General features: G+C 39.4%; 1 protein-coding gene across 1 annotated transcript in view; it reads right to left on the bottom strand.

Annotated features, from left to right (window-relative positions):
* LOC104076654 (ellis-van Creveld syndrome protein-like) overlaps positions 1-25,359 on the bottom strand; it is a gene marked incomplete at both ends in the record, with an annotated part of 33,703 nt that extends 8,344 nt beyond the window's left edge. Inside the window, 10 exons of the mRNA XM_009577583.1 lie at positions 3,323-3,421; positions 6,449-6,597; positions 11,934-12,150; positions 13,710-13,868; positions 15,831-15,968; positions 18,262-18,360; positions 20,615-20,699; positions 21,695-21,927; positions 22,461-22,544; positions 25,249-25,359. Of these exons, the coding sequence (XP_009575878.1) occupies positions 3,323-3,421; positions 6,449-6,597; positions 11,934-12,150; positions 13,710-13,868; positions 15,831-15,968; positions 18,262-18,360; positions 20,615-20,699; positions 21,695-21,927; positions 22,461-22,544; positions 25,249-25,359 (1,374 nt within the window). The remainder of the gene's footprint in view (positions 1-3,322; positions 3,422-6,448; positions 6,598-11,933; positions 12,151-13,709; positions 13,869-15,830; positions 15,969-18,261; positions 18,361-20,614; positions 20,700-21,694; positions 21,928-22,460; positions 22,545-25,248) is intronic.
* Positions 25,360-26,427: the final 1,068 nt, after the last annotated feature.

The following is a 26,427-nucleotide window of genomic DNA, read 5'->3' as shown; positions in this document are numbered from 1 at the left end:
CTCTTAGCTGAAAGTATGCTTGAGAACGGGACCTAACTCTAGCTAACTGGATAGTACGCATCTCTCTAACACTGGAGCTGTTACAGTACATGAACTTACTGGATATTACTCCAAATGGCCATTTGTCTGAACCAACATGTCTGTTCTTTACTAGGATACTGGTGTTTATCTGATAAATTGCAATACTGATGATGCCCCAAGGACCATGAAAGCAACTTAAGAAAATAGAGGGCTTGGATGTGGGGAAAAAACCCACTATGGTTTGGGTTCTGCTGCCATTAATCTGAAAAGTGTGGTGTGATTCATTCCAGTTCTGGGGGTTTCCAACCAAAGTCAAGATGGCAATGGGTACACAAGCAGGAACTTGTCTGGAACCCTAAATCCTGTGAGTACTGGACAATATTAGATTGTTCAGTCCAGAAGTAGTATGTGGTATTTCTTTAATCCTGGGCCAGTAGAGAGTATGAGCTACTTGGTAGAGGGGGCATATAGGATGCTATTGGTAAATCTTGGTTATGGAGAAATTGTAATTTAGATAACACCTTGCCTCCTCTTGGATTTAGGTAATTACCTCCCAGTAAGACATCTCAGTTTTATTTCCGTTAAATCCAACAGCTATTTAACTTCTGTGTGTGGGAAAGCATAACTACTTTGTGCAGTTTTGCAAGGTTAATTTTCATTTGCAATAAAATAAAAACTGGGCTGAACTCTTAAATATTTAATTACTTCTAGTTCTTTCCACTCTGACTGTGTTTACAAATGTATGAACGCATCTTTTTTAAATTTTCTTGCAGTCTATCTTTGGATGTCTTGTGGACCACAGGCTGAGGAATATTCATCTAAATATCTGTGGAGCATGCCAAAGTGACTTTAGAGAGTTTCACTCAGTTTTTTCAGTAATATTGCTAGGCTTCCATTTCTCCTGGAATGATAAAAAAGGAACAGAACAGAACTCTCTACTGGTGAACTTCTTTTCTTGCCTTCTAACTTATTTAGTAACACATGCTTGCAGTTACGGAAATATGGAGATTAAGTGAGCAATAGTATGTTTAACCAAATCTTTAATTTAACCTTTCCCTTTCTCATGGTAGAACAGAAACAGCAGAGTCCAAACCTTCCAAATGAGTGCAAGGCAAATGACTATCAGTTAAGCTTCATGGAGCACAGACCTTCTGGAATGACAACACAGAGCTCTGCAGTGTTTGCAGATGTACCCAAACTAGCTAGTTCTACAAACTAGCTGGTTCAAACCCAACTGGGACATAGGTCTTGTAGCACACTGCTGACTATTGCCATGTCAGGGTTGTTGGTACCCAGCTGGTTAGTCTAATGTTTGCTTGCTTAGGTCTACCTAAAGTCTACCACTGCACTGTGGAGTACCTCAAATCCCTGTCACCTTCCCATGGGTATCCTGCCTTCCCTATTGGTAGCAGTAGCTTCTCCCCAGCAGAAACCCGGAGAAACTAAGTGAAGGGGCAAAGCCCTGCTGCCCATGGAAAGGCTTCTGCTTGTTCAGGCTGCACTTTTCCTCTGAAAGTGTGTTGGAGCAGAGAGAAGCAAGGGCATTGCAAGATGCAATCCCTTCCCTTAAAGGCAAATGTACTTTTGCTTTTATGCCCCAGGCAACGGACAACATGTGTAACTACTGCACTTCCCTCAGCTGTAGAAGTCAGAACAGCTCCATTTACCTACAGTGGGGCTATGCTCATTTGTATTTTCTTTTATTTCTAGCTTATGCTGCTTACAAGGTATATTCAGAAGCAGTCCGCTCTCCTAAAACAGTCTGTAGTATCAGTATTTAGGGTTAAGGGGAGAAAGTGCAGTTGTTCATTATGTTAAATGTCACAATAAAAATGTTTTATTACAGAAAAAAAATGGAAATTAAGATTTGTGGACCCTCATTCAACAGATGCCAGTTGGATCACAGTACTTGCAGTTTTTCATGGCTGGCAGTGGTTGTTTGGGTCTAGGAATAAGACAGCAGCTGTAATATGGAATATAATGGCTTAGAGCTGGGTGAATTGGCAGAGTTCAAGTTTGTGCAGCTCTCCTGGCAACTTGGCAATTCTAGAAACACTTAATTCACCCAAATCAATTTTTCTTTAATGGAAAAGAAAACTTAGCTAACAGTGCTGAAAGAAATAGGATTTTCAGTCTGATCTTAGTGTCACTAAAGCAGAATACACAATAAAGAAAATAAATATAATTTCACAGATGAGGTGGAACTGTGCAGGGTAAAAAAAGTTGTTTGGTCTCCAGAGACTTCATGTGAATTGAGGAAGGGGGTGAAGAAATTAGTAACTCTGGAGAATGGACTGTGCACAGTAGTATCAGCAGACATGTTGACTTTTCTTAAATTAAACGGCTTTGTACAATTAATCTACTCTGATTCACTGGCATGGCCCTCCAAGCAAACTTTTCCTTTCTCCAAAGCAGAAAGTGCTTGCACTATTACATAAAACCACAACAAAACTATTTGTTCTAAATACAGTGGCTTTATTTTTTCTATCAATTGAATTTGAAAAAGTGCGTGTGGACTAGGGCTAATTAAGATTGTGTGGGTATCTTATCCTAACGTGATAGGGACTACAAGTTTCCATAACATCCTGATCTGGTCATAATTAATCATGACAAGGATCCTGTTGAGCTGAAAGTGATTAGTTCCAGCCTAATTAAAGGTCACTGCAGGCTACAGTTTTGGGCTTCATCAGATAGATCATGTTATCTTATTTTTTCGGTGCAGACAGAAAATAATTAAAGATGACGCAAAAGCATGAAGCATCTACATATTTTCCAAATCAGTAACATAAAGAAGTGTAAAAGTATTACTTACACCAAAGATCTGAACTTATTTCAGGGAACTAACTAGTGTCAAAACAATTTCTCTGAGAGGAAAAGAGACAAGAAAACTATTTTTGGAGATGTAGTGAAGTTAACAAAGAATAGTATCATCATGGTGCAGAGGAGATAATTATGCTACATAAATGAAGTCTCTCTCCTGGTAGTAATGTCAGACATTGTATGCTCTCACTGTTATTGCAGCCTTGTCAGCCACCCAGGCAGCATGTTTTGGCAGACCACGTAGGCATTTTCTGATTAATACAAGGTTAGGAAACATAGTGTGTTGGGAAGATAATGGAAAAGGCAAGCTAATGTGGAAGAAGATGGAGACTGTCCTGTCTCCATCTCCTGGTTTGCCAGCCTAGCTTTCTGGAGCTGCCATGATCTCTCCTGCAATTCCCCAAGGCCTGACATTGTGTAGTGGGGTTAGAGGATTTTCAGAATTATTTTAGTAAATGACACATATCACTAGAGGTGGCACCTTGTAGAGATCTGCAACAGCCTCTGTGCTCTTGCAGTCATCCTCCTCCTCCAGTTCCCACTGTGCTTGCCGATGCTTCTCTAACAGCTCATGGTAAGCCTAAAAGAAACACAATACGTATATTTAAATAGCTGAAAAGGTTTTGATAGCTTTTCCCTTCCCTGATCCCTTTCCCTTGTACCATCACAATAGTAAGTGTTTATCTGGAACCATGACTCAGAGGGAAATGAAACTTGCCTTACCACCTTAATTTCAGCATATCCAGTCTTGAGTATGAAACTCCATAGCTTCAGCAATTTAGGGTTAAATAATATGTACCTAATACTGGAAAACATGTGAAATGATCTGATTTGCAACCTGCTTTCCTGTGTATGAATATCACTTCATCATACCCCGTACTATGAGGCGCAGAACAGTCATCAGTCACATCAGTTACAGCTGTATCACACTATATAGGGCTTTTGCACTGGGGTTGGTCAGCATGTCTGTGCTGGTTTTAGCTGGGATAGAGTTAATTTTCTTTACAGTAGCTAGTATGGGGCTACGTTTTGGATTTATGATGGAAACAGTGTTGATAATACAGGGATGTTTTCGTTACTGCTGAGCAGTGCTTACCCAGAGTCAAGGCCTTTTCTGCTCCTCACCCAGTGAGCAGGCTGGAGGTGCACAAGAAGTTGGGAGGGGACACAGCTGGGACAGCTGACCCCAACTGACCAAAGGGATATTCCATACCATATGACGTCATGCTCAGCATATAAAGCTGGGGGGAGAAGGAGTTCGGAGTGATGGCGTTTGTCTTCCCAAGTAAGCGTTACGCGTGATGGAGCCCTGCTTTCCTGGAGATGGCTGAACACCTGCCTGCTGATGGGATGTAGTGAACGAATTCCTTGTTTTGCTTTGCTTGTGTGCGTGGCTTTTGCTTTACCTGTTAAACTGTCTTTATCTCAACCCACGAGTTTTCTCACTTTTACTCTTCTGATTCTCTCCCCCATCCCACCGGGAGGGAGTGAGTGAGCAGCTGGGTGGGGCTTAGTTGCCAGCTGGGGTTAAACCACGACAATGTCCCATGGTACCGTCAGATGGCACTCAGTCTACAAGGCTGATCTATGACTTCGTCCTGATTTGGTCTTTGGTCACAGATTTAAGAGGGATGCAATTTTTTTCTTCAAGACAGGACTGTGATGTGTTGGCAGGCTCATGTGCTGTAATGGAAGACTGAATTTCACAGACAAAGAACATCTCATTTTATAGACTAATGAGTGGTCTTATACATAAATATTCCATATTTTTATTTAAATTGCCAAGTGCCCTCTTACATTCCCATGGTAAATATGGCTTTTTTTGTTAGGTATGTCAACAGGGCTTTCTAAAGAGCACAAAAGTGCACATAAACTCATTGCAAAATCCACCTTCTTAATTGGCCACTTAAAATTCAGCAGAAGATGCAGTTACCACCGAGGCTGCTACCATGGTGGTGCGAGCCCTTTGATGAGGCGGACGGGGGAAGGCAGAGGAGAAAAGTGCATTTGATGGGTACAACTCTGGGCTCGTGGTAAGGATCCAGGACCAAGCCCTTCACTGTTGGGCTAGCTATGAAACCATGAAACAGGTTTAAAACAGCTCCTCAATGCTGAGGGGATTGTTCGCACAAAATAATTACTGGACTATTTAAGTCAAATCATGGGAGCTGCAGATATATATATATATTTTTTTTTTCTTATTCTTCAGAGAATCTCTGGACTAAAGACCCCATCTGTTCTGGGATACTGTGGCAGCAGAAAGGCTTAAACTTCTGACTTGTTTTATTATTTGCACACAGGCATTTCATAATATTAAGACTCAGTTGTGTTCTGTCCTGCAGCATGAAGTGCAAGTTGCTTTTCAGCCTGCCATAAGCAGATTGTTAGTCTACAGGTTAACTAAGAATATTTGTTATTTGTTTCTAAGGTGTACAGAATAGAGCATCTCTTGCACAAAGCTGTGTGGCTCTAACTTTGTAGGGGAGAGGTCTTAAGACAAAATTTCTAAACTTTGTTTAATGAAGTTGGGATGTGTCCAAGAGTTTTGAATGATGTGTATAAGGAAAATACATTCACAAGTGCTCAGTGGCTACAAAAATATGTGATAGAATTATTTGTCTCAAGTTATGAAAAGCCAAAGAAGTAAAATGTGCTCTACTGTTTTAAAGTGCCTGAAACCTTTTGTTTTGAAGTGAGGTGTTGCCAGACTGGTGTTGCATACAAGAACAGTAACTGCATTATCCAATTCATACAATATAATTAAAGAACTTGGCCCTGCAGTACAAAACTGCAATGTTGAGATCAATAAATTTTGACAGTTTGCTACAGCTGGAATCTGGGTCTTCTCATACAGTAATTTACCTAAGTTATTAGATTTCATCAAAAGTTTAATGCTGCTGGATGTAACCACTTTAACCTTAAAATTATTATAACCTTAAATTATTTCTTTTCATGACAATTGAGGATTGATTGTTTTTTATTTCTTAATAACTTGGGTCTGTAGTTCTCAGCAGTTATAGGAGTTTTGCAGCTCTCAGCATTTACAGCTAAGAACTCTGATTTCCTATATACATTCTGAACAATAACGATAGAGCTCTATAAAAAATATGTCCAAGAAAACATTACAGTAGCCTTTGTATACCATATTAAACTATCTATTGCAAGCCTTCCCCAAGGTATCCTGCCAGCGATCATAATGTTTTCCCTCTGCTTATGTGAATTTCGATAGTCTTTTGAGCCTCAGTAACCTCACTCATAGAAATGCAATTAGATCAGTGCAGTCTGTTTTCTTCTGTAATGCAGGCCAGATACTTTCCTCCAGAGATTTCCTATATTGAACCAAACACATAGTATCTAAGTAAAAGACATTTTCTACAAAACATGCAATTTAGCATTAACACCCTTTGGCATGTGACAAGATCAAAACTGGAGGAAAAGTCTCTAGGCAAGCCTAAGCAATAGGGGGTCTGACCTATCCTACCTGTGCTACCGTACACAATTCTCAGGATGACCCAAAAATCCTGATTTTATGGAATTAGGAGAAATCTGCAATATATTTGGCATTAAAAACTAATGGAACTGTGAAAATAAGCTTTTACGTGCTCACCTTAAGAAAATCATTAACATCTTTAATATGAAAAGTTTTACTGAGGAGACTCCCTCGTTCAGCTTTCTGTCTGTGTTTGAACTCTTCTCTCTTCTTTGCACGGCACTCCAGTCGTTTCAAGATCAGGTCTTTACTTTGCTGGATACATTCTGGAACATAAAACTACCGATGATTAGATACAACAACTCCACAGGGAGAAAGTAGCATCTGCTACTGTCACACAACATAAGTTCAGAGAAATCTGTTAGTGAGTGAAATAAGAAAGTAATTACCATGCAGGATTTCAAATTTATTCTTACCCTGATGTTCCTTTTCGATGTGAACTTTTTGATTGTTATATGGCACTTAAATCTATCCGGTTTTTTGATCACTACCATCCTGCACCCTCCCTTTCACTGCTGCTGCTGCTTATGCAAAGGCAGTGAGTTAGTTCAAGAAACAGATTCCTACCTGCAGCACCCCAAACCTCCCCCTCCTGCTTTGGGAAGGTCCAGAAGTGGCTCATTACCTAATTGCAGATATGCAAATGCTGCTGCAAGGACAGGGGCAGTAACATATGGTGGGGAGAAAAGGTCTAGAGCAGTGCTAGTTCAGATTAGCTTGAACTGGCATGCAGCCATACCAGGCTTCCAAAGACTCATCCAGGAACCTGCAGCAAAAGTTGTCAAGGTCCCTCTGATTCTGTGCTAGAACTGTGAAATATTTGGGATGGAGTTCTTCCCACCTTCATCACCCCTACAGCTCCAAGTGATTTATAAATTCATGAGTCTATCTGGACCCTGTGCTGCAGAGTGGAATCAGTGCTTACAATGTTCTGCCATTACTTCATGCCTCATTGCCTGTCCACCCAAGAAGAACTTCATTCTTTTCCTCCACCCACCCTGCCCCAGACCAGAACTTCACTCCTGACACAGCAGCTAAAGGGGAATGCAAAAAAATAGCCATCTGTGGCTGCTGTGCTGCCATCATATCAAGCTGCTTTAACTATGAGAAATTATTTTGTAGAGAAGTAAAGGAGTGCAGTACTGTAGCGCCAAGCATGTTACTTATTCACCATGCTAATTTATCATACTTATCCACAGGCTGATGATGCACTGACAAAACACTTGAAAATGCAGGAAGTACAGGAAAGCCTGTAATAAAAATGTCGTCTGAACAAATGTAGCAACTGTTATTTTTAAACACTACTTGATTCTTTACTACTTCCTTGTTTGTTTCCTAGGAGCACAGTCTTGCTGGCTTTGTGTTCTGCTTGTGAATTATACGTACACTTTAATTTATGTATTTAGGAGCTCATAAGCAAGGTCAAAATAGACTCTCATGTGAAAATGCCGCACTCCAGCCTCTTTTTTTTTTTTTTTTTAAAGCACATTTCATTCCTATCTAAAACCAGAAAGTTGATAATGCCCTTCTGCACAGGCTGTACTAAATATAATACATAGCTACATATAACTATAAACACCTATTTTGCATAAAATCAAGGCCTTAACAGAGGTATTTTTGCTTTGGAACACGAGAAACTTTACAAAAAGAGGGAGAAAACACCCACAGATATACGTTCATGCTTAAGCAATACTAGTGGCTGAACCTATGCAAAAACTATGAACTAGGCATGCCAGTTTTAGGAGCAAACATCCATGAAATAATCTGTATCATGATATACATGAATTCATGAGTATCAGCAAACTGTTCACATGGTTAACTGATGTTTTTAAAGTCAATTAAAGCAATTGAGCAAGCCTACAGCATGGGAATTCTGATAACCTTCTACGATGAAATGACTGGCTCAGTAGATGAGATGAGGGGAGAGCAGTGGATATTGTCTACCTTGACTTCAGCAAGGTTTTTGACACAGTCTCCTGTCAGACCCTCATAGAGAAGAGGATGAAGTATAAGCTGGATGAGCAGACGGTGAGATGGATTGAAAACTTGCACAAAGTCCACCTGGAAGCCAGTAATGAGTGGCGTACCCCAGGGCTCGATACTGTGTCCAACCCTGCTCAGTATCTTCATTAATTACCTGGACAATAGGGGCAGAATGCGCCCTCAGCAAGTTTGCAGAGGTCACAAAAAATGGGAGGAGTGGCTGATACACCAGAGGGTCATGGTGCCATCCATACGGCCCTTGACAAGCTGGAGAAATGGGCTAACACAAATCTCAGGAAGTTCAACAATGGGAAGTGCAAAGTCCTGCACCTGGGGAGGAACGACCCCAGGCACCAGTACATGCTGAGGGCCATCCAGCTGGAAAGCAGCTTTGCAGGAAAGGATCTGGGGATTCTGGTGGACACGAGGTTGAACATGAGGCAGCAATGTGCCCTTGCATCAAAGAAGGGTAATGGTATCCTGGGCTGCATTAGACAAACCACTGCAAGCAGATGGAGGGAGGTGATCCCTCCCCTCTGCTCAGCCCTGTGAGGCCACACATGGAGTCCTGTGTCCAGTTCTGGGCTCCCTAATACAAGAGAGACATGGACAGACTGGAGAGAGCCCAATGAAAGGCCACGAAAATGGAACTGGAATGATGGACTGGAACATCTCTGCTATGAGGAAAGGCTGAGAGAGCTGGGGCTGTTCAGACTAAAGAGAAGGCTCAGGGGGATCTTTTCAATGTATATAAATACCTGGAAGGAGGGTGCAAAGAAGACAGAGCCAGACCCTTTTCTGTGGTGCTCAGTGAAAGGACCAGAGGCAATGGGCACAAACTGAAACACGGGAGGTTCCCTCTGAACATCAGGAAACACTTTTTTACTGTGAGGGTGACTGAGCACTGGCACAGGTTGCCCAGGTAGGTTGTGGAGTCTCCATCCTTGGAGATATTCAAAAGCCACCTGGATATGGTCATGGGCAACCAGCTGTAGCTGACCCTGCATGAGCAGGGGGGTTGGACCACATGACCTCCAGAGGTCCCTTCCAGCCTCCACCATTCTGTGATTCTGTGAATTGCTGACCGTGAGATATAGCACAATTTATCAACACAAAGCCTGAATGTGAATGAGCAGCACTGCAGCAAGAATGCACTGCAACAAGACTACATTCATTCTGACTATTCAGTTCACTGAACTCTAACCCTGATGCTGTTTTGCTAGGACAATTTTCTTTAAATACGCCCACAAGTACCAGAAATGTTTCTGGAAAATGTGTGAGAATAAAATACTTCTCACTGTTTTCCTTTTGGCTGAACGTGTACTATAGTTTTCTGCAAGTGCTGATGCGAAGAACTGAGCCCTTGATACAGCACCTATTGGAGATGATGGGGGTGTGTTTCTCAACATGTTGGGCATTAGGTAACATGCAAAGTGACACAGGGAGAACCTTAAATCAGTGGGTCAGTAAGCTCAGACTTTGTTATAATTATGTACTTTACAGATAGGCAATGTGAAGGGCTGGAAGAGGAAAAGGAAAAGACTTTGTTTTTAAAGTGTTTTAGTCTGACATAATGAAAGAGAGGTTTATCTAAGGAACCTGACGGTGCACAAGTCCATGGGACCCGATGAGATCCATCCGTGGGTCCTGAGCGAACTGGTGGATGAAGTTGCTAAGCCACCATACAGTGTATCTGAGAAGTCGTGGCAGTCCAGTGAAGCTCCCACTGACTGGAAAAGGGGAAACATAACGCCCGTTTTTAAAAAGGGAAAAAAGGAGGACCCGGGGAACCACAGGCCAGTCAGTCTCCCCTCTGTGCTTGGGAAGATCATGGAACAGATCCTCCTGGAAGCTATGCTAAGGCACATGCAGGACAGGGAGGTGATTCAAGACAGCCAGCATGGCTTCACCAAGGGCAAGTCCTGCCTGACCAACCTAGTGGCTTTCTATGATGGAGTGACTACATCAGTGGACATGGGAAGGGCTACAGATGTCATCTATCTGGATCTCTGTAAGGCCTCTGACATGGTCCCCCACCACATCCTTCTCTCTAAACTGGAGAGGTATGGATTTGATGGGTGGACTGTCTGGTGGGTAAGGAATTGGTTGGATAGACACATCCAGAGGGTAGTGGTCAACAGCTCAATGTCCAGATGGAGGTTGGTGATAAGTCCCTCAGGGGTCCTTATTGGGACCGGTACTGTTTAATATCTTCACCAATGACATAGACAGTGGGATTGAGTGCACCCTCAGCAAGTTTGCAGATGACACCAAACTGAGTGGTGCGGTTGACACACCTGAGGGACAGGATGTCATCCAGAGGGACCTGGACAAGCTCGAGAAGTGGGCCCATGTGAACCTCATGAGGTTCAACAAGACCAAGTGCAACCCCTGGTATCAATATGGGCTGGGGGATGAAGGGATTGAGAGCAGCCCTGCTGAGAACGACTTGGGGGTACTGATGGATAAAAAGCTGGACCTGAGCCAGCAATGTGCGCTCACAGCCGAAAGGCCAACCGTATCCTGGGCTGCATCAAAAGAAGCATGGCCAGCAGGTCGAGGGAGGTGATTCTGCCTCTCTACTCCGCCCTGGTGAGACCCCACCTGGTGCACTGTGTCTGGCTCTGGAGCCCTCAGCACAAGAAAGACATGGACCTGTTGGAGTGGGTCCAGAGGAGGGCCACAAAAATGATCAGGGGATGGAACGCTTCTCCTATGAAGAAAGGCTGAGAGGGTTGGGGTTATTCAGCCTGGAGAAAAGAGGGCTTCAGGGAGACCTCATTGCAGCCTATCAGTACTTAAAGGGGGGTTACAGGGAAGATGGCGGCAAACTTTTTAGCAGGACCTGTTGCAACAGGACAAGGGGGAATGGTTTTAAACTAAAAGAGGGTAGATTTAGGCTAGATAAAAGGAAGAAATTTTTTACAATGCGGGTGGTGAAACTCTGGAACAGGTTGCCCAGAGAGGTGGTAGATGTCCCATCCCTGGGAACATTCAAGGTCAGATTGGACGGGGCTCTGAGCAACCTGATCTAGTTGAAGATGTCACTGCCCACAGCAGAGGGGTTGGACTAGATGACCTTTAAAGGTCCCTTCCAACCCAAACTATTCTATGATTCTGCGATCTGAAGATCATAAGCTTTAAAATTACCTTTTCGCAAGAGTGATAGCACAACTATGTTTTGTATATTTGCTGGATCCACATGCTAGCAGGAGATTGTAAGACAGTATCCTGCACATACACAGCTATTACTGTCCCTAACATTAGCCAGTATCACTGACAATGTCAAGTATGTGAACAGTAAATGGAGAAATCTCACAAATACTTGTAACAAATGTGACTCTTCTTCAATCTTCAAATTAATGAAGTAAGGTACAGATTATGCGAACTGTAGAGTAAGTTCATAGTAATGCCTGAAACAAGACCTAGAAGGCTTGAAGCCAAAGTTCCTATTCTAAGCATCCACCCTTCACAATAACAGTATTCTTGGCCAATTCATCAATACCTTTTTAAAACAGAGGGGTATAAGGCCCAAGCCATAATTTTTTTACTACTTAATAAAATAATGAGAACTCACACCCATATTTGTTAAGTCATGAGCTCTGGTCTAAGTACTCACCATTACTGAAATGTGCCAGCTGTTCCCAGAAGGCCTTGTGCAGATCCGTTAAAAGTTCTTCCTTTTGTCGGACTGAGAGATTATTCTTTACAGTTAAATGGTCCAGAATATTTGATACAATATTTAATCTACACTTGCACTCTTCTGGTATATAGGACTTCAGTGAATCGATCATTTTCACCATAAGCTCCCAGTTGAATAACCTTTCCTGAATGTCCTAAAACAAACATAAAAAAGTCCTGTTTAGAAACCAAGAATTGGTCTTTGGTTGTCCTTGCCCTGTCATTGAATTATTCATTCCCAACTACACAGAAAACTGAGGAGGCTTCTCAAGACCATGTCAATAACAATCTTTATGTACTTAAGTATTTCTGAAAACCTTGACCGGTGTAGAATAGCAGTGAGTTTATCACATGTTCAGTTGCAAGAGCTAACCTAAAAGTACTGGTGTTTTTCATTATTTGTAGCTGTCAAGAAGACATTAAGGCAGGAAAAGACAACAAGCTTGCACAACAAGCTTAAATACTCAAGGGGGAAAGATGAACAGAAGGACACAATGGAAGTCCCAGGCCACTTTTCGAGATACTATACAACACACCAGTATGGGCCTTCATTTTGAAGTGAGGACACATATCTAATTTTGATACTGCTGGGATCCCTTCAAGTATGTGGTCAGCTGGAGTTTCAGTAAATATAGTAAAAATTAGTATAATTGCCTATGGCCTAGCAGCTTTCATTGCACTATTAGAGAAGAAGCCCAGGATTACAGTAGGGAGCAAGATCTCCCACGTGAAACTGCAACTGCTTTAGACAATGCTGCAAGGTTGGAAAGAGCGGGACAACTACTGCAGTTAATGGAGGCACACAGACAATGACCTTTGGAATGAGGTGCAAGCATCACAGTAGTGACTTCAGGTAGGAATATTTCCTGCATCTGTATCCAAACACCTCATTTGAAGTCTGCCCATCTGAAGGAACTTACTGTATGGTAGCCCGGTATGGGTCAAGTGTGATCAGCTGCAAAGACTATTTTCATACCTGGCCAGCTTAGTTTACTTAGCTGCTCCAATGCAAAACTAACAAGCTAATAATTACTGTATCTGTTTATTAGTAAGCCAGATAAAGCTAGCTATCCATTTATTCTCCAAATTACTAATAAATGCAGTGGGCCAGATTCTGATTGTACTGTTAATCTATATATTCCAAGTAATTCTTTCAGTATGTACTGTGCAAAGCAAATAAAGGGTCTGTTAGATTTAACACAACACAAAGCACAGTGCTGATGCATTTATAAACACTTCTTTCCCTCTTAAGACCGTATCACAACGAGATGTTAAGGGCTTTCAATTCCAGTTGAAGTCACTGGACACACAGAATCACCCTCAAATTTGATTTAGGATTTCTCAGTCAAAGTGGAATAAATACTCCGAAAGAAAAAGAAATGTCCTAATGCCCAGGGTAATGATTCTCCTTCATCATTAGATTTAGTTCTCTTGCTCCTGGCTCACTGGCCGTGTTAATATCACTTTTTCGTAACATGACTGCCTAAACACTATTTTGAGAATTAGAACTCAAGTGCAGAGAGTTCACCCTCCTGTGAGTCTTCATAAACTGCAATGGAAGTTGAGCTCTTTGCAACAAACCTGAAAGAGACAACTAGAGTAAGCAGTCTACATCATTCCTGAGGCAGGACTGACAGACTCTGTACGCTTGCGTCATTCTTTGTGTTCAGATTGACTAGATCTCTCTCAACTTTTATTTCGTTTTGTACTTTACCATTGCTTGCAAATCTTGAGATTCACTTAATAAGCTTTCTACTGCAATCATCTTCTCGGTGAGATCCGTCATTATCTTTGTTGCTTTGGCACTTGAGCATTTTGATTGGTCCAAAAAAGCCTGCTGGGCTTTGTCAGTCTGCTTCCAGAAAGCTTCCATCTGTGGAATATGAATCAAAAAACAATCCATGTTCCCTCATTAATCTAGTATTTCATTACAGCGAGAGGCATGAGTCTACTGAGATACAAGTCACTGAGACTACAGCCAGCTTTCAGTATTAGTTATAGTGAACATTTTGCAAAGCTAAAGAGCCTACTTACTATATGATGATACACGTGTTGGTGGCACATAACCAGTAGGTCAATCCTGACCTTTTTAAATGTAGTCATTCTGTATAACTCAGTAAGAATTTATTGTTAGTCCTCCACAAATTGCATCTATAAAAGCCTATTATGTTGTTAGTATTAATGGGAAAACTAAAAAAGATAACAAACTGCAGCCCTTTTTTCTGGGAAGTTTATTTAGCTGTAGGAACAGGCATTCCAGTCAAGCAAGATTTTTGCTAAAAAAGAAAAACTGAAAACTGTCACTGTTTTTCACGATCAAAGCCTTTCATAGCCACATGGTACATAAGCACTTCATTAACTGTGCTGGAATTAAGTACTTTATGCAGTATCAGCATAGTGCACGTGCCCATTCTGATATATTATAATATGGGCAATCTCTAGTTTTAGCCTCCGATCCCACAAACACTTACGACAATCGTGCATATTCTGTGGTTTTCAGTGGGATTACTAGTACACATAAAGATAACAAAACGTATCCATCGCCAAGATTTGTATTAAGTATCTGTGAGTTTTGCAAAAAACTGTGACTATGGCATCTGTGAGTATGGCAAAAAACCTCTTTATATTACTGAGGGAAGAGTGGATTAGTTCAACGTCCTGTTCTATATGAATCTGCGTACAGGGAAATGATTTTCAATATGGATGAAAAGCATCTGCTGGCATAAGAGTGACAGACCCACTGAAGGATGACCGCCGCTGGTGAATAACTGCCTCATGTTGCTCAGTAAGGCTGCCAGAGAGTTTTTATGTAACTAACTCTGGAGAACTCTAAACAATCAATTTTTCAAAGAGCAAAGTTAAATTGAAAAAGAAACTTGACACAGAGGTACCACTGTTACCAGGACTTCCACTATAAAGTGAAAAGCACAGAGAATCACAAGAAGGCTGAGAAAATTCCTAGTGAAGCACTTAACCATAAGACATTAAAAAATGTTAACTCCTCTACGAAAAAGGCCCAAGGCTGAGATGATGGGCTGTTTAGTTCAGGGCTGAAGTGCCACAATCAGTCAGCGCTGGCAGCTCACAGAGCCATCAATCTGACTGGTCAGTCTCTCATTTCCATCAGCAGTGAATTTGCTCAAACCTCAAAAACAGGGCTGGGAAGAAGAATATCTTCCAGATTACTCAGTTTACTGGAAAGTAATATGCAGAATATTCTTAACTTCCAGTTTTCTAGCCTGCAAGCTATTTAGACACAGTGACCGCTACTGTAGAGAAAAAACCCCAAAATTTCACTTTGAGAATCAAATGCCTGCTACCAAACTAAATTTTTTACATAAAAAACCACGTAACTGTATTATAAGGTGCAGAGCTGCTAAGGCAAAATGTTTTGCTAAAGTAAATGTGCAAAGCATGCTAAAAGGTAATTATTTTCTTAGTAATTATTTGAGCTTAAATGTTTTATAGTCTCTTATTACTCTCTTACTCAGTTATGGAGGATTGAAGAAAACAAGGTGCCAGGATAATATTCCTAAAAGTCAGACTATACCTAGGCTTGAAATAAATCTTACCATCTGACAAGCAATAGACATTTCTCAGTTCTAAACCCAGTGAGATAAAACAGTGTTTGTATAAAAAACACACTGGCTCCCAAAGGGAGCTGGAAATCCTTTGCTGGAGCAAAGCATTGTAAAAATGTTTTTAGGACTCACACACATCTAAAGTACTAACTGTGGACTAGTCAACACAACAGTTTAAAAAAAATAAAAAAGCATTCCCCATCAAAAGAATACCATTAAAATAAAATTTTAGGAGAGAAAAATTAGAAAGTTACATTATCTATTAAGTGCTCAGAATATTCTCTTTCTTTCCTTTCTAAGTCTTCTAGAGTCTGGTACTCTGAATTATGGGCTCCTGACATCTCAGTATTTTGCAGTCTAGAGTCAAGTTGTTTCTGTAATTCTTGAAAATCCTGGGGAAAAAAAGCAAGTGATTTGTTAAACAGAAAAACAGACATAATTTCTAAATTCAGGAGTGAATTTGTATGTCAGTTGTGCTCATGGCTAAGGAAGCTGAATAAGAGCATTCAGAAAGTTTTGTCTCTGGGTAATGCACCTCCTGCAGCAAGCAAAGAAAACTGAAGGTGTATATATATGGCAGCTCTGAACTATACTCAATACAAATACATACATTTCCACCAGTATGTGAGTACGATCAAGACTGTTGCCCATCTCCAATTTCAAGTTTTAGTAAACACTGTTCCATGAGCTGTCATACTAATAATCCTTTGATTCTATCCACGAATTTTTTTATTTTAATGCACACGTGCCGCATCTTAAATGGCAGCTATGAGTGTATACGCTGTGTTTGAAAGCACAGAGAAGTATCCAGATATGATAATCAGAAGTATTTCCTGCAGAGTGCTCGCACACACAGATGAAGCTCATAAGGGACAAATTACAGGCTACATGATTATATGGGTTTTTAAAGTTTTTCAATCCTTTGAAACCAGGATGATTTTTTCTGAAAGCTAATGATACTGACAAATACTAGTGTTCTGCCCTTACTTAGTAGCTTGGCACTGAAATGTATGATGCTTCAGTTGCTGAAACATGCCTTACATAACAAGCATTTACTTTTAATATCACTCAACTTTGGATGTCAATGCATTCACTTGATACCCGATGTCTTAAATAAATGTAACCAGATTTTGACACGCTTCACAAACAATTTCATCAAAATCCCATGAATTTTTCTTAAAATGCAGACTTAAAAGAGGAAAATGCTGTCTCTGATAAATCATATAATCCTCAGTCTTGCCAATGCAGTACTACATACAGTAGTTTCCAGTGCTAATGCTTTTGCTTATTACCAACATCTCTTTTACGCAGTATCCATGATCAGCCCCATCCCTTATGTGATATCCCAACCCCAAGGCTGTCATGTTTCCAAGACCTTTCTCTCCAGAATATAGGACACAGGAACCTCTGTTATTGACACTTAAACAACTGGCTTACTCCAGCAATTACTGCATCTAATGAACAAGATTTAGTCTTTGTCTTGCAGCAGCTCAGTTAGGTGCATGTAGACACGGATGCCATCAAGCCTCATTGAGGGTTAGGCTATATTGGGAAACACGCCTAATCTATATTACCTCTGTGTTTATAGTTTGAAGTCATTACCAGAAGTCTGTCAGAAAAAGGGATTTGCACACCAAATCTCACTTTTCATTTATTAAATACAATCAACTTTAATACTAAAGCTGAGGATTTAAGGCAGAGGAGTGGTTTTAAGGCAAAATCCACGCTGAAATAAATTATTAGGTACAACTACAGAGATTCCTGATATTCATTCACAGATTGTGAGACTGAATGAACAAAATAAATCTCACCAACTAGAGCTGGCAAGCCGATAGACTTTAATGCCTAAATGTGAAATTCCATCTGTATGTAAGAAAAAAAAAAAAATCATTTAAATATTGGTCTAGGCTGCCCAGAGACATGGGGGAGTCTCCTTCAGTGCAGATATTCAAGACTTGGCTTGGCAGGGCACTTATGGATACCCTTATGTTATTCCCTGCTTCCTATAGAAGGTTGGACCAGATGATCTCCAGAAGTGGCTCTCAACCCAGACTTTTCTATGACTCTAATCTGGAAAATGGGAAGTGGAACCAGTAGCTCTCCTATTTTGTTCAGTTTTGTAAAGCTTTTTTTCCTTCTAATGTGACTCCACCTGAAATGCATACTGACTGTCAACGTATGTCATCTAGTTCAGAAGTGGAAAATGGATTTTGATACAAGTATATGGAAGAAAAAAGGATAAAGAGGAAAATAAGAATATTTTTCCTTGATAAAAAAAGCCTTGAGTTTTCTTCTGGTGCTTTATTTCCTGCTATTTTATTATCAGTAATGATAGACGGAACCAGACAAAGACCTGATAATGAGAAATTTTTAAATCTGAGTGAGTAAGGTTCACAATGTTCCATTTGCTTGAATGGATACAACTACAAAATACGTTTATTCTTAACAGATTAGACACATCACTGTCCTCATCACCTCATAGAACAACAAGGGGGAAATGTGGACAAGGTAATGGAGAGAATCAACTACAAGGGAGTTTCTTTGCATTTCTTCTGAAATAGATTACAGATGACATTGCTGTTTAAAAAGAGTAGGTGAGAGCGAGCCTGCTGTGGCAGCTTGCACCAACTGGTCGGATTAACTTATTTTCTGTGGTCTGAAATATTAACCAACAAAACCACTTACATTTTCTTGAATTAAAAGGATCTTCTTGAACAAATCATCAGTAACCTTCTTTTTATGACGAAAGTCTGTGAAGTATATTTTGAGAACCTGAACAAACATCTATTCAAAAGGAAGGAAACAAAACCCAGGGTAAGTGCCTGTTCAACATTCTAAGGACATCTTTGTGATAACTTTTGTTGATTTAAATCAATCAATGAGACTATAATGAATCATAAGCAAAATAACAGAAACATCATCAGAACTCTGTAGTACTCCCATTATGAAAAATTCTTTAGCTTTGGCTAAAGTAAGATACTTCAGCCAAAGTATCTTACTTCTTCAGTAAGATACTGGAAGATGGTATTATATTCTAACAAGGACAAGGACATAATCTTATATAGACTTGTAACCAGACTGACACGTCTGATACTGTCCTTTACTGGACAATATACAGATCACTTAAAAATATAAAGCCCATTTTTTGAAGTTTAATGAACCCCTAAGCTGAAAGATACTAACATATTCATTACTATGATTTCAACTGTAGTGGCCAAATGAAGTATCAATCATTTTTATATACAACAAAAAAGTAACCATCTCAAGTTCTAGCTACCTTCTCTTACAAAAAATACATCTATTTTCCAGTTGTTGGTTATTTTTTTTTTTAAAGATTGTAATACTAGTGTCTTCAAAAATATGTTTTTGAACACTGGGATAAATTTTGCTTAACCTCTTCTCTTGCCTCGATTAGAGTGTCAATGTAAAGACAATTCACTTCATTACTAACTGCTGCAGCATTTTCCAACGTGAAGATAAAAATATGTGAAATATGTGAAATTTAACAGCCATGTTACTCATGTACTTGAAAACAGAAGTTACCTAGTTTAAACGTGCGAAAACATAAATAAAACCATATTTACAAATACAAACAGTTACCAAAGCCAACATTTCAGCTGAGCAAAATCTGGAAAATATGTTATCATTAGAGTTGAGTAGAAGAGAAAATGGTAAAGCAGCCATGTTTTGGATCTCACTTGCCAATGTTTTGGATAGGAGTTTGGCAAGTTTTGAACACGCATAGATACCACATACTGTAAAAAGGGAAAAAAAAAAAGAATTCAAGAAAACACTGAAGGAAGAGGATATGTTTCCTTTTCCTAGAACTGATGCTAAGAAAGACTGACTCTGAAATCAGATAAAGCAGAGTGGAAAAGGAAGAAACTATTCTCTAAACTGAAATTTTTTTGCCCTTAGAAACTATTCTCTAAACTGAAATTTTTTTGCCCTTTTCCCCTGCTAGTGAAAATAAACAGCTATTCAAAGCTTCAGCTAAAGGTCAAAGTCGTCTGCCTTTTATGGTACTTTCTGGTGGGCCACAAAGTATGATAAATGGTCATTTTCTCAGTGTTTCTATGATTACATCATCATGTTGTTAACTTATCTTCATTTACAAATGGATGATTAACTTTGAGATCAAGTTCAACCTTCTCTAGTCAAGCTAAATTTCATTCTGGAATCTGATCTCAAGTTCCCTTCCTCATCTACTTAGATGGGAATAAATCCCATCAAAAGAGAAGCTGCTTTCCAGGTTTACTTTCATGCTTCCTCTTTTGGATTGCGTCAAAGTTTGTTCAGAAAATCCCAGAACAGAAATATTCTCACTGCATTTAACAAATTATATCAGAAATGACCAATCTGTTTAAGCAGAGGTTGGGAAAGAAGGGGAGGAGAAAGCTATATACTTTATGTCCAGATCTATATTAACTAAGCTAAAACTCAGTAATGGTAATGATTCTGTACTTGATCATAACTAGTCACCATAAACAATTGTATACATCCATTTTTGTTTTGGTTTTTTTTCCTGTCAGCTTTGGATGCTGTGACTTGATGTAGTTAGCTATCTACGGTTTAAATGGGTACCTTAATTCCTGTCATACAAAATCAGGACTATTGTACATATGACAACGGTACTGATCCAGTTGAACTGAATTTTCAATTTTATTCAAAGAACTTGGAGTCCTTGGAGTTGCAATGCACAAGCATTCTCATTAAAACATAAACTCATCTATTAATTTTTTTTTTCTATTTTTATGACCCTCAAGTGCTGTATGTTGTTCTTTGAAGTTTAAAACCAAATTTTTATATTATCCAGTCTGACCTCTTGTATTTCACAGCCCAATATATTTCTTTATATTTTACCCCTTTGTGAAGCTTATATATATACAGAACAGAGAGGAAAAATGAAGAGAATACTGCAGAGATGCAACTCTGCTACACTACTTCCCAGCTAGACAGTAGTTTATGTTATTTCCTAAACTGATATTCAACTAAGATGTAAAAACCAAATAGCTATAAATAAGACATGAGTACTTACCATGTGTTTTTCTTTTCTGAGTTCAGTATCAAGAAGCATGAGATCTTTTAAAATAAGACTGCAAAGGCAGAGCTTAACATCAAAACTAAAACAAAGACTTAAAAAGTGTTAGTATCAATCTAAATGAAGGTCACATGAAAAAGCAACACCATATAATAGTTTCATTTAATCACTAAATTCTCCTAAAAGCATCGGCCCTAGAACAGCAGTCAAGTCACTTCATTTCTACATTGTCTTCTCTTTCAGATAAAATATCTTTACATAAAAGTGAGCAAAACAAAATGGTGCTTTAACGAAGTTGCAGTTGCAGTTCCTTTTAGAAAAAGGCAAGGTAAATATTGGCATGAGTGGCTACAACAAAAAGAAAACAAACCTTTAAATTAAAACAGCTGTAGTAAGAGTGGGCATTCTGAAAATACTCTTCATTGCTAGTACCTTCCCCAGTCCCCATAGTGACACAAATACGATTTTCTTTATTCTTGCTAATGAGAATACAGACACATATGTATTCATCTAGGGATATCTCGCTGTTGTGCAGCTGAAAGAAAATCAGAGCTGATAAGCCATTTTGATTAGCTCTACCTGCTCATCACTGGAGTGTCTGAGAAAGGAACAGTTTTCCCACCATATTACATGCGTAGTTCCCATTAAAACGGAGAGAACAGACCACTGCCACTTGTTGTTCTCAAGGCACCTGTTGTATGACTTGACGTTGTACAGTGCAGAGGACTCCATCCCCAGCTGAGCACGCCACTGCACGTGTGAACTGAGCATACAAGCCAAAACAAAGGGATCTCCTTATTGTAACAGTGATATACCTTTCATGAGACTGCTTTTGCCAAAGTTCCGATTCCCAGAATTGCATAAAGAACAAACTGACTTTCAATACGCAGCATGATGTATTACTTTAATCTCCCCAACCACTTTTTTAGGGTTATAAGCAGATAACCCTGTCTTGATGTGGTGAATGTATGCATTCAAGCCAAGCCTCTGGTTTACACCAGACCTTTAGTGATTGTCCTGAAAACCACTGGCGCACGCTAGGAAATGACCAAACACAAGGGTAGGTTTACTGCTTACCTCTCACATGTTAGAACTTCAGGGAAGCTGATCACCTTGAGGAAGGCTCGAGCCTGAAATCTGTCATCGCTTGTTGTGGAATGTATTGTTGTGGAGGAACTGCAGTCCTCTTTGTCTCCCTGGCTTAGGGATCCCAGGCTGCCTGACGTAGATGTCTCCATGACCTGATTAGGCAGCACCGACTGCTTCAGATTCTCATGCAAAGATGGATTGGATGAGCCATCTGCCAAAGGCTACAGTCAAAGAAAATTTACAAGGTCAATTAATACAACACAATAAGGAGATAAACATCTCATCAATTTGCAGTGTTTGCTTTCAAGTGAAAAATTAAACAATACACACAGCGAAAGTGTTTCCACATAAATTAAGATTCATCATACTGACAGGTTTCTGCATTGCCCAGAAAAGCATTCTTCTGTTGTGGTTATCTGCTTGGCGCATGTTTTCTTACTGAAGGGCAAGTCCTTGTGGGGTTTTTCTTATGTCTCTCTGGACAGACTCAACTTCCATTAATGTTAATGGGAATAAAAGATCTCTTGACTACAGTGAAAATTGACCGGACACCATGTAAAGCACTGCAGGCTTCAGGGGGAGCTGAAAGCAGCTGATGCCTTACAGAATAAGCCCTGAGCCAATGGACTATAAACAAAAAAAGATCCCTATTATGCAGATTGGCAGTAAATTTTCTTCCATTACTCGACTCTGCAATTTACTCTGACACAGAACGATTGTCATTAATTTTTACAAGTAGAATCTAAAACCTTACCCTAAATTTCTGATTGATGGGATAGATCACTTTTGCCTTTAATGCAAATGCCGTGACGTTACTGTTCAGAGGAGGCTCACTTTCCTGTATGGAAAAGAACAGAAAACCATTTGGGAACAGTAGACCTGATGGTTGTTCACTGTAAGCATCGCATGCCCCTTTTTGTTACACAACTTAGAAATTCCTATCGATAACTATTTACTGACTGTTTCTGCTTTGGCACAAGAAGTCTTCTCATACGACTCATTCAGCGCATGAAACCCAGAAAAGAGAACTCTGTCATTACCACTGCTCCAAAATGTTTTTACTCCTGCAAGGGAAAATAGGTAATAGCTGGTATTCACAAGTTACTTTCATTTTTGTTTTTTTTCCTCCCCTTCAGTAGCAACTAAAGATTTCACATGAGAGACTGAAATTATCTTAATAATAGAAACTACTAAAGAATAAGCTCCACAGATATCATGACTATAAATTCTGACTTTCAATTTAAATACAGAAACAATAGATTAAACAAAACCAGTCATCATTTTTTCCAGGAAGAACTTTTATAGTACAACCCTTACCTATAATCTAAAGAAAATACCGATGTTCTTCCAAAGAACTTTTTATAGATAGTGCATTCTTTTCAAACAATCTGCTATATCACATAATCTGACTTTCTGCTCCTCCTCTTTCCTAGCCACTGCTTTATGCACTGGAACAATGGGACAATCAGCTTTGTTTTGTGAGGTTATGTAAGGCTTAATAAAAGGTTGGCTATAAACAATGGATAGAATGTTTAAATCCAAGTTTTAGGAGATTTCCTTTTCTAACTTTTCTGGTTTTGTCACATGAAATGAAATAATCTGATTTGTCAAAACACCATTTTCTTCATATAGATTTTTCTACGAAATATCAAAGCACTAATAGAGTCTAAAAATAGAGACAGGAAGAGAAGAGCAAACGACATCATTAATTAGACTCCTTTATCATTGCACCTTTTCATCTCCATTTCATTTATTTCCAGAAGTAATTTTTGGATTTACTGATGAAGTTAAAAGCACGCAAGTATAAAACGCTTGTATTGAGCAGTCCCAGCAGTACATATTCAGGGATAGAAGCCAATGGATCCATTGCTCTGCAATGGCTGGAGACAGAGCAGCTCCAGTCCAAAGCCATAAAGCCATATCACAGTGTGCTAGAGCTAACACATCCTGCTTCTCAGCAGGCATGACTAATACACAGTTATTAATATGGTAATTATGGTATTATTGCAATGTGGAAGGTCTCAGAATGAAAATATCCGTTTTTTTCTGAAGTGCTCTGATCTAACTAAAAGCATTTTCCATCTATGCTTCTCCATGAACTGTCAATTTGATGCTAGTTACAGCAAAAACCTCTGGGAATTGGAACAAACAAATATAAAAAAAAAAACAAACTTCAGTAGTTAGATAAATAGGTGGGACAAAGTCCCTTCAAATAACAAGGTTACTTCTTAACGTGTTATAAATGAGCTAATGTGTTTGGGAAATGGATATACTTGTGAATGATCACCTTTAAAAGACTGTGATCCCATTTCAAAAGGACTGGTAATATGCATGAAGTTGTATCATTACATAAGTTCTCCCACAGGATTTGCACTCCAAAAGAGAATCTAATCCATGCTCACTTGTTATGCTGTCCTTTTTACCTCAAGCAAAATGACCAACCATGGTTTGTCACCATCCCTGATCACAAAACTGAAATAAAGATTAATTACCTGTCAGGATTTAAACCAACAGTAAAATGTTTAGAAAAACGTCTATATTCTCTCTGTCTTGAAACCAGTTCTTGTTACAAGCTAAGCACCAGACTGGCTGGCTTTAACCGACACTTTCTGCATATATTTAATTATGTATAACAGACTGAATGAGTTAGCTTAACTCACAAACTTTAGCTTCACCAAGAGCAGTCATAGCAGCTTTGGGTGAAAGGCTGTGATCTAACAACTACACGGTAGGACTGGTTCTCAAGATATTTTGAGATTATCAACAAAAAAAAAAGTTATTTGAATTTTTGATTGAGGGTGGATTAAGTTTATATCTTCTCTTACTTTTCTTTCCAAATTGTTTCTCTAATTGTCCTTGAATCCCAGCTCACCACACTGGTGTTTAAGTACTTGCGGTCATTTGACCTCTGCACTGTATCTTCAGCTGGTACCTGATGGGAGAACTTTCTATGTGAGAAAGCCATTGAAGATGCTGCTGTTCATAAACATATTCATATTACTTCATTTATTCTTTCTGCCTCCATTGATTTACTCAGTCCAACTGAGTGTTGGAGCCTCTAAGGAGGCTCTAGAAAAAAAGTATTTGTTCCATATTAGACCTGATGAGGGAACTTTATTACTGTCAAAACCTCTAATAAATCTCCTTCTCCAGAAAAGAATCCACTATCAACTATCAGCACTGATTTCAGTACTTAAGAACTTTTTCTTACGTCAATAGTGTTAACTTTTCCCATCAGCCTTTGGAAACTAAGGACAATGTAGAGACAAAACTAAAGAAGCCCCTGTCCAGAAAGAACTCAAGATCTTGATTAAAATATCCAAAAAGAGTCCCCCAAGAGAAATGGAATTCATATGGAGAATGAGTGCCTGAAATAGTTGCATTCATAAGCAGCCATCAACTCCCACTCTCCTCCTTATGCTTTTTCTGAACACTTTTTAAGGGCTCAATTCCAAACCCAGTAAAATTAAGACAGTTTGGACAAGGCCCTAAATGTGCTCATTTAGGAAAATGGACATCCACCAACAAGAGCAGAACTTTACCTCCAGCACCATTTCCTCTTCTGATGTATAGGGTTCTGCTTTACTTTTCTTGAGTGTGTGCTCTTTTTCATCAGAGCTGAAGCTTTCCAGAAGTCTCTGGGAATCATCCTTCTGAAATTCCGAGAGAAAACAGAAAAAATATAACACTGAGATCATGCAGATTCACTGGAAACGTCTTTGACAGCAGCCTGGATACATTCATGTCTCCATCCTGAAAATTATTTCAGTATTAGTTGAAAATTTTGGAAAAATACAATCTGAAAATGAATGAGAAGTTTACATATTCAGGAAGGAATAATTAAAATTAATGAACTTTATGAATTTGATTTGTCAGTCTAGAAGAAGAATTTTAATCTGAAAAGTTGTAAAAGGCTGCAAACGCGTCAAATCAATCCATCTGCTCTCAAAACGTCTCAGACTATGGAGTCATAGAATCATAGAATCATTAAGGTTGGAAAAGACCTCTAAGATCATCAAGTCCAACTGTCAACCCAACATCACCATGCCCACTAAACCATGTCCCTAAGCGCCTCATCTACACGTCTTTTAAACACTTCCAGCGATGGTGACTGACCACAATAAAGCTCACAATCTCAGTTCAAACTTCTCAATTAAAGCAAGTTAACTAAAATTGTCCATAATTGCCTGCAATGAAAAGAACGCCCAGTATTATTGCTCCCCTGCTATGGGAAAAACTTCCTAAATGAAGTTCTATGTGTGGGAAAGTTCCTGTTAGGAAGAAATAACCATCAGAAAATGTTCACCATCTTCCTTCCCCAAAAGCAGCCCGTAACATTGGCCTTTACTTCCCTAACAAACACACAGAGCCGCTGGTACAGACACAGACTGTGTGGGAACAAAACCTCCTTTTTTTTTCCCTGTGCACTAGATAGACCAAAAAATAATACTAATATTGGTCAGTGCATCCAAACACAGCATTGCAAGGAATTTTTGTAGTGAAGGAAAAGATGGCAGCCTTCCTACCTCTACTACTTTTAAAATTATTTTTCAGGTTTTCATTCCACTAACTGCTTTCTGATGTAGTCTAATGATATGACTGCAGCCACTATGCATGTAACTGTCTTATGGAAAGATTCTCCTTGAATTATTTGGCCACTTGGTATATAAAGTAGTCCATTTTCTCAGAATATAGAGAACTGCCCAGCCTTTGAATACATT

Source organism: Fulmarus glacialis, unplaced genomic scaffold (assembly GCF_000690835.1).
Source record: "Fulmarus glacialis isolate BGI_N327 unplaced genomic scaffold, ASM69083v1 scaffold17055, whole genome shotgun sequence".
In the NCBI taxonomy this organism is placed as follows: domain Eukaryota; kingdom Metazoa; phylum Chordata; class Aves; order Procellariiformes; family Procellariidae; genus Fulmarus; species Fulmarus glacialis.
The sequence above is the reverse complement of the archived record's forward strand: the minus strand, read 5'-3'. Positions and strand labels throughout refer to the sequence as shown.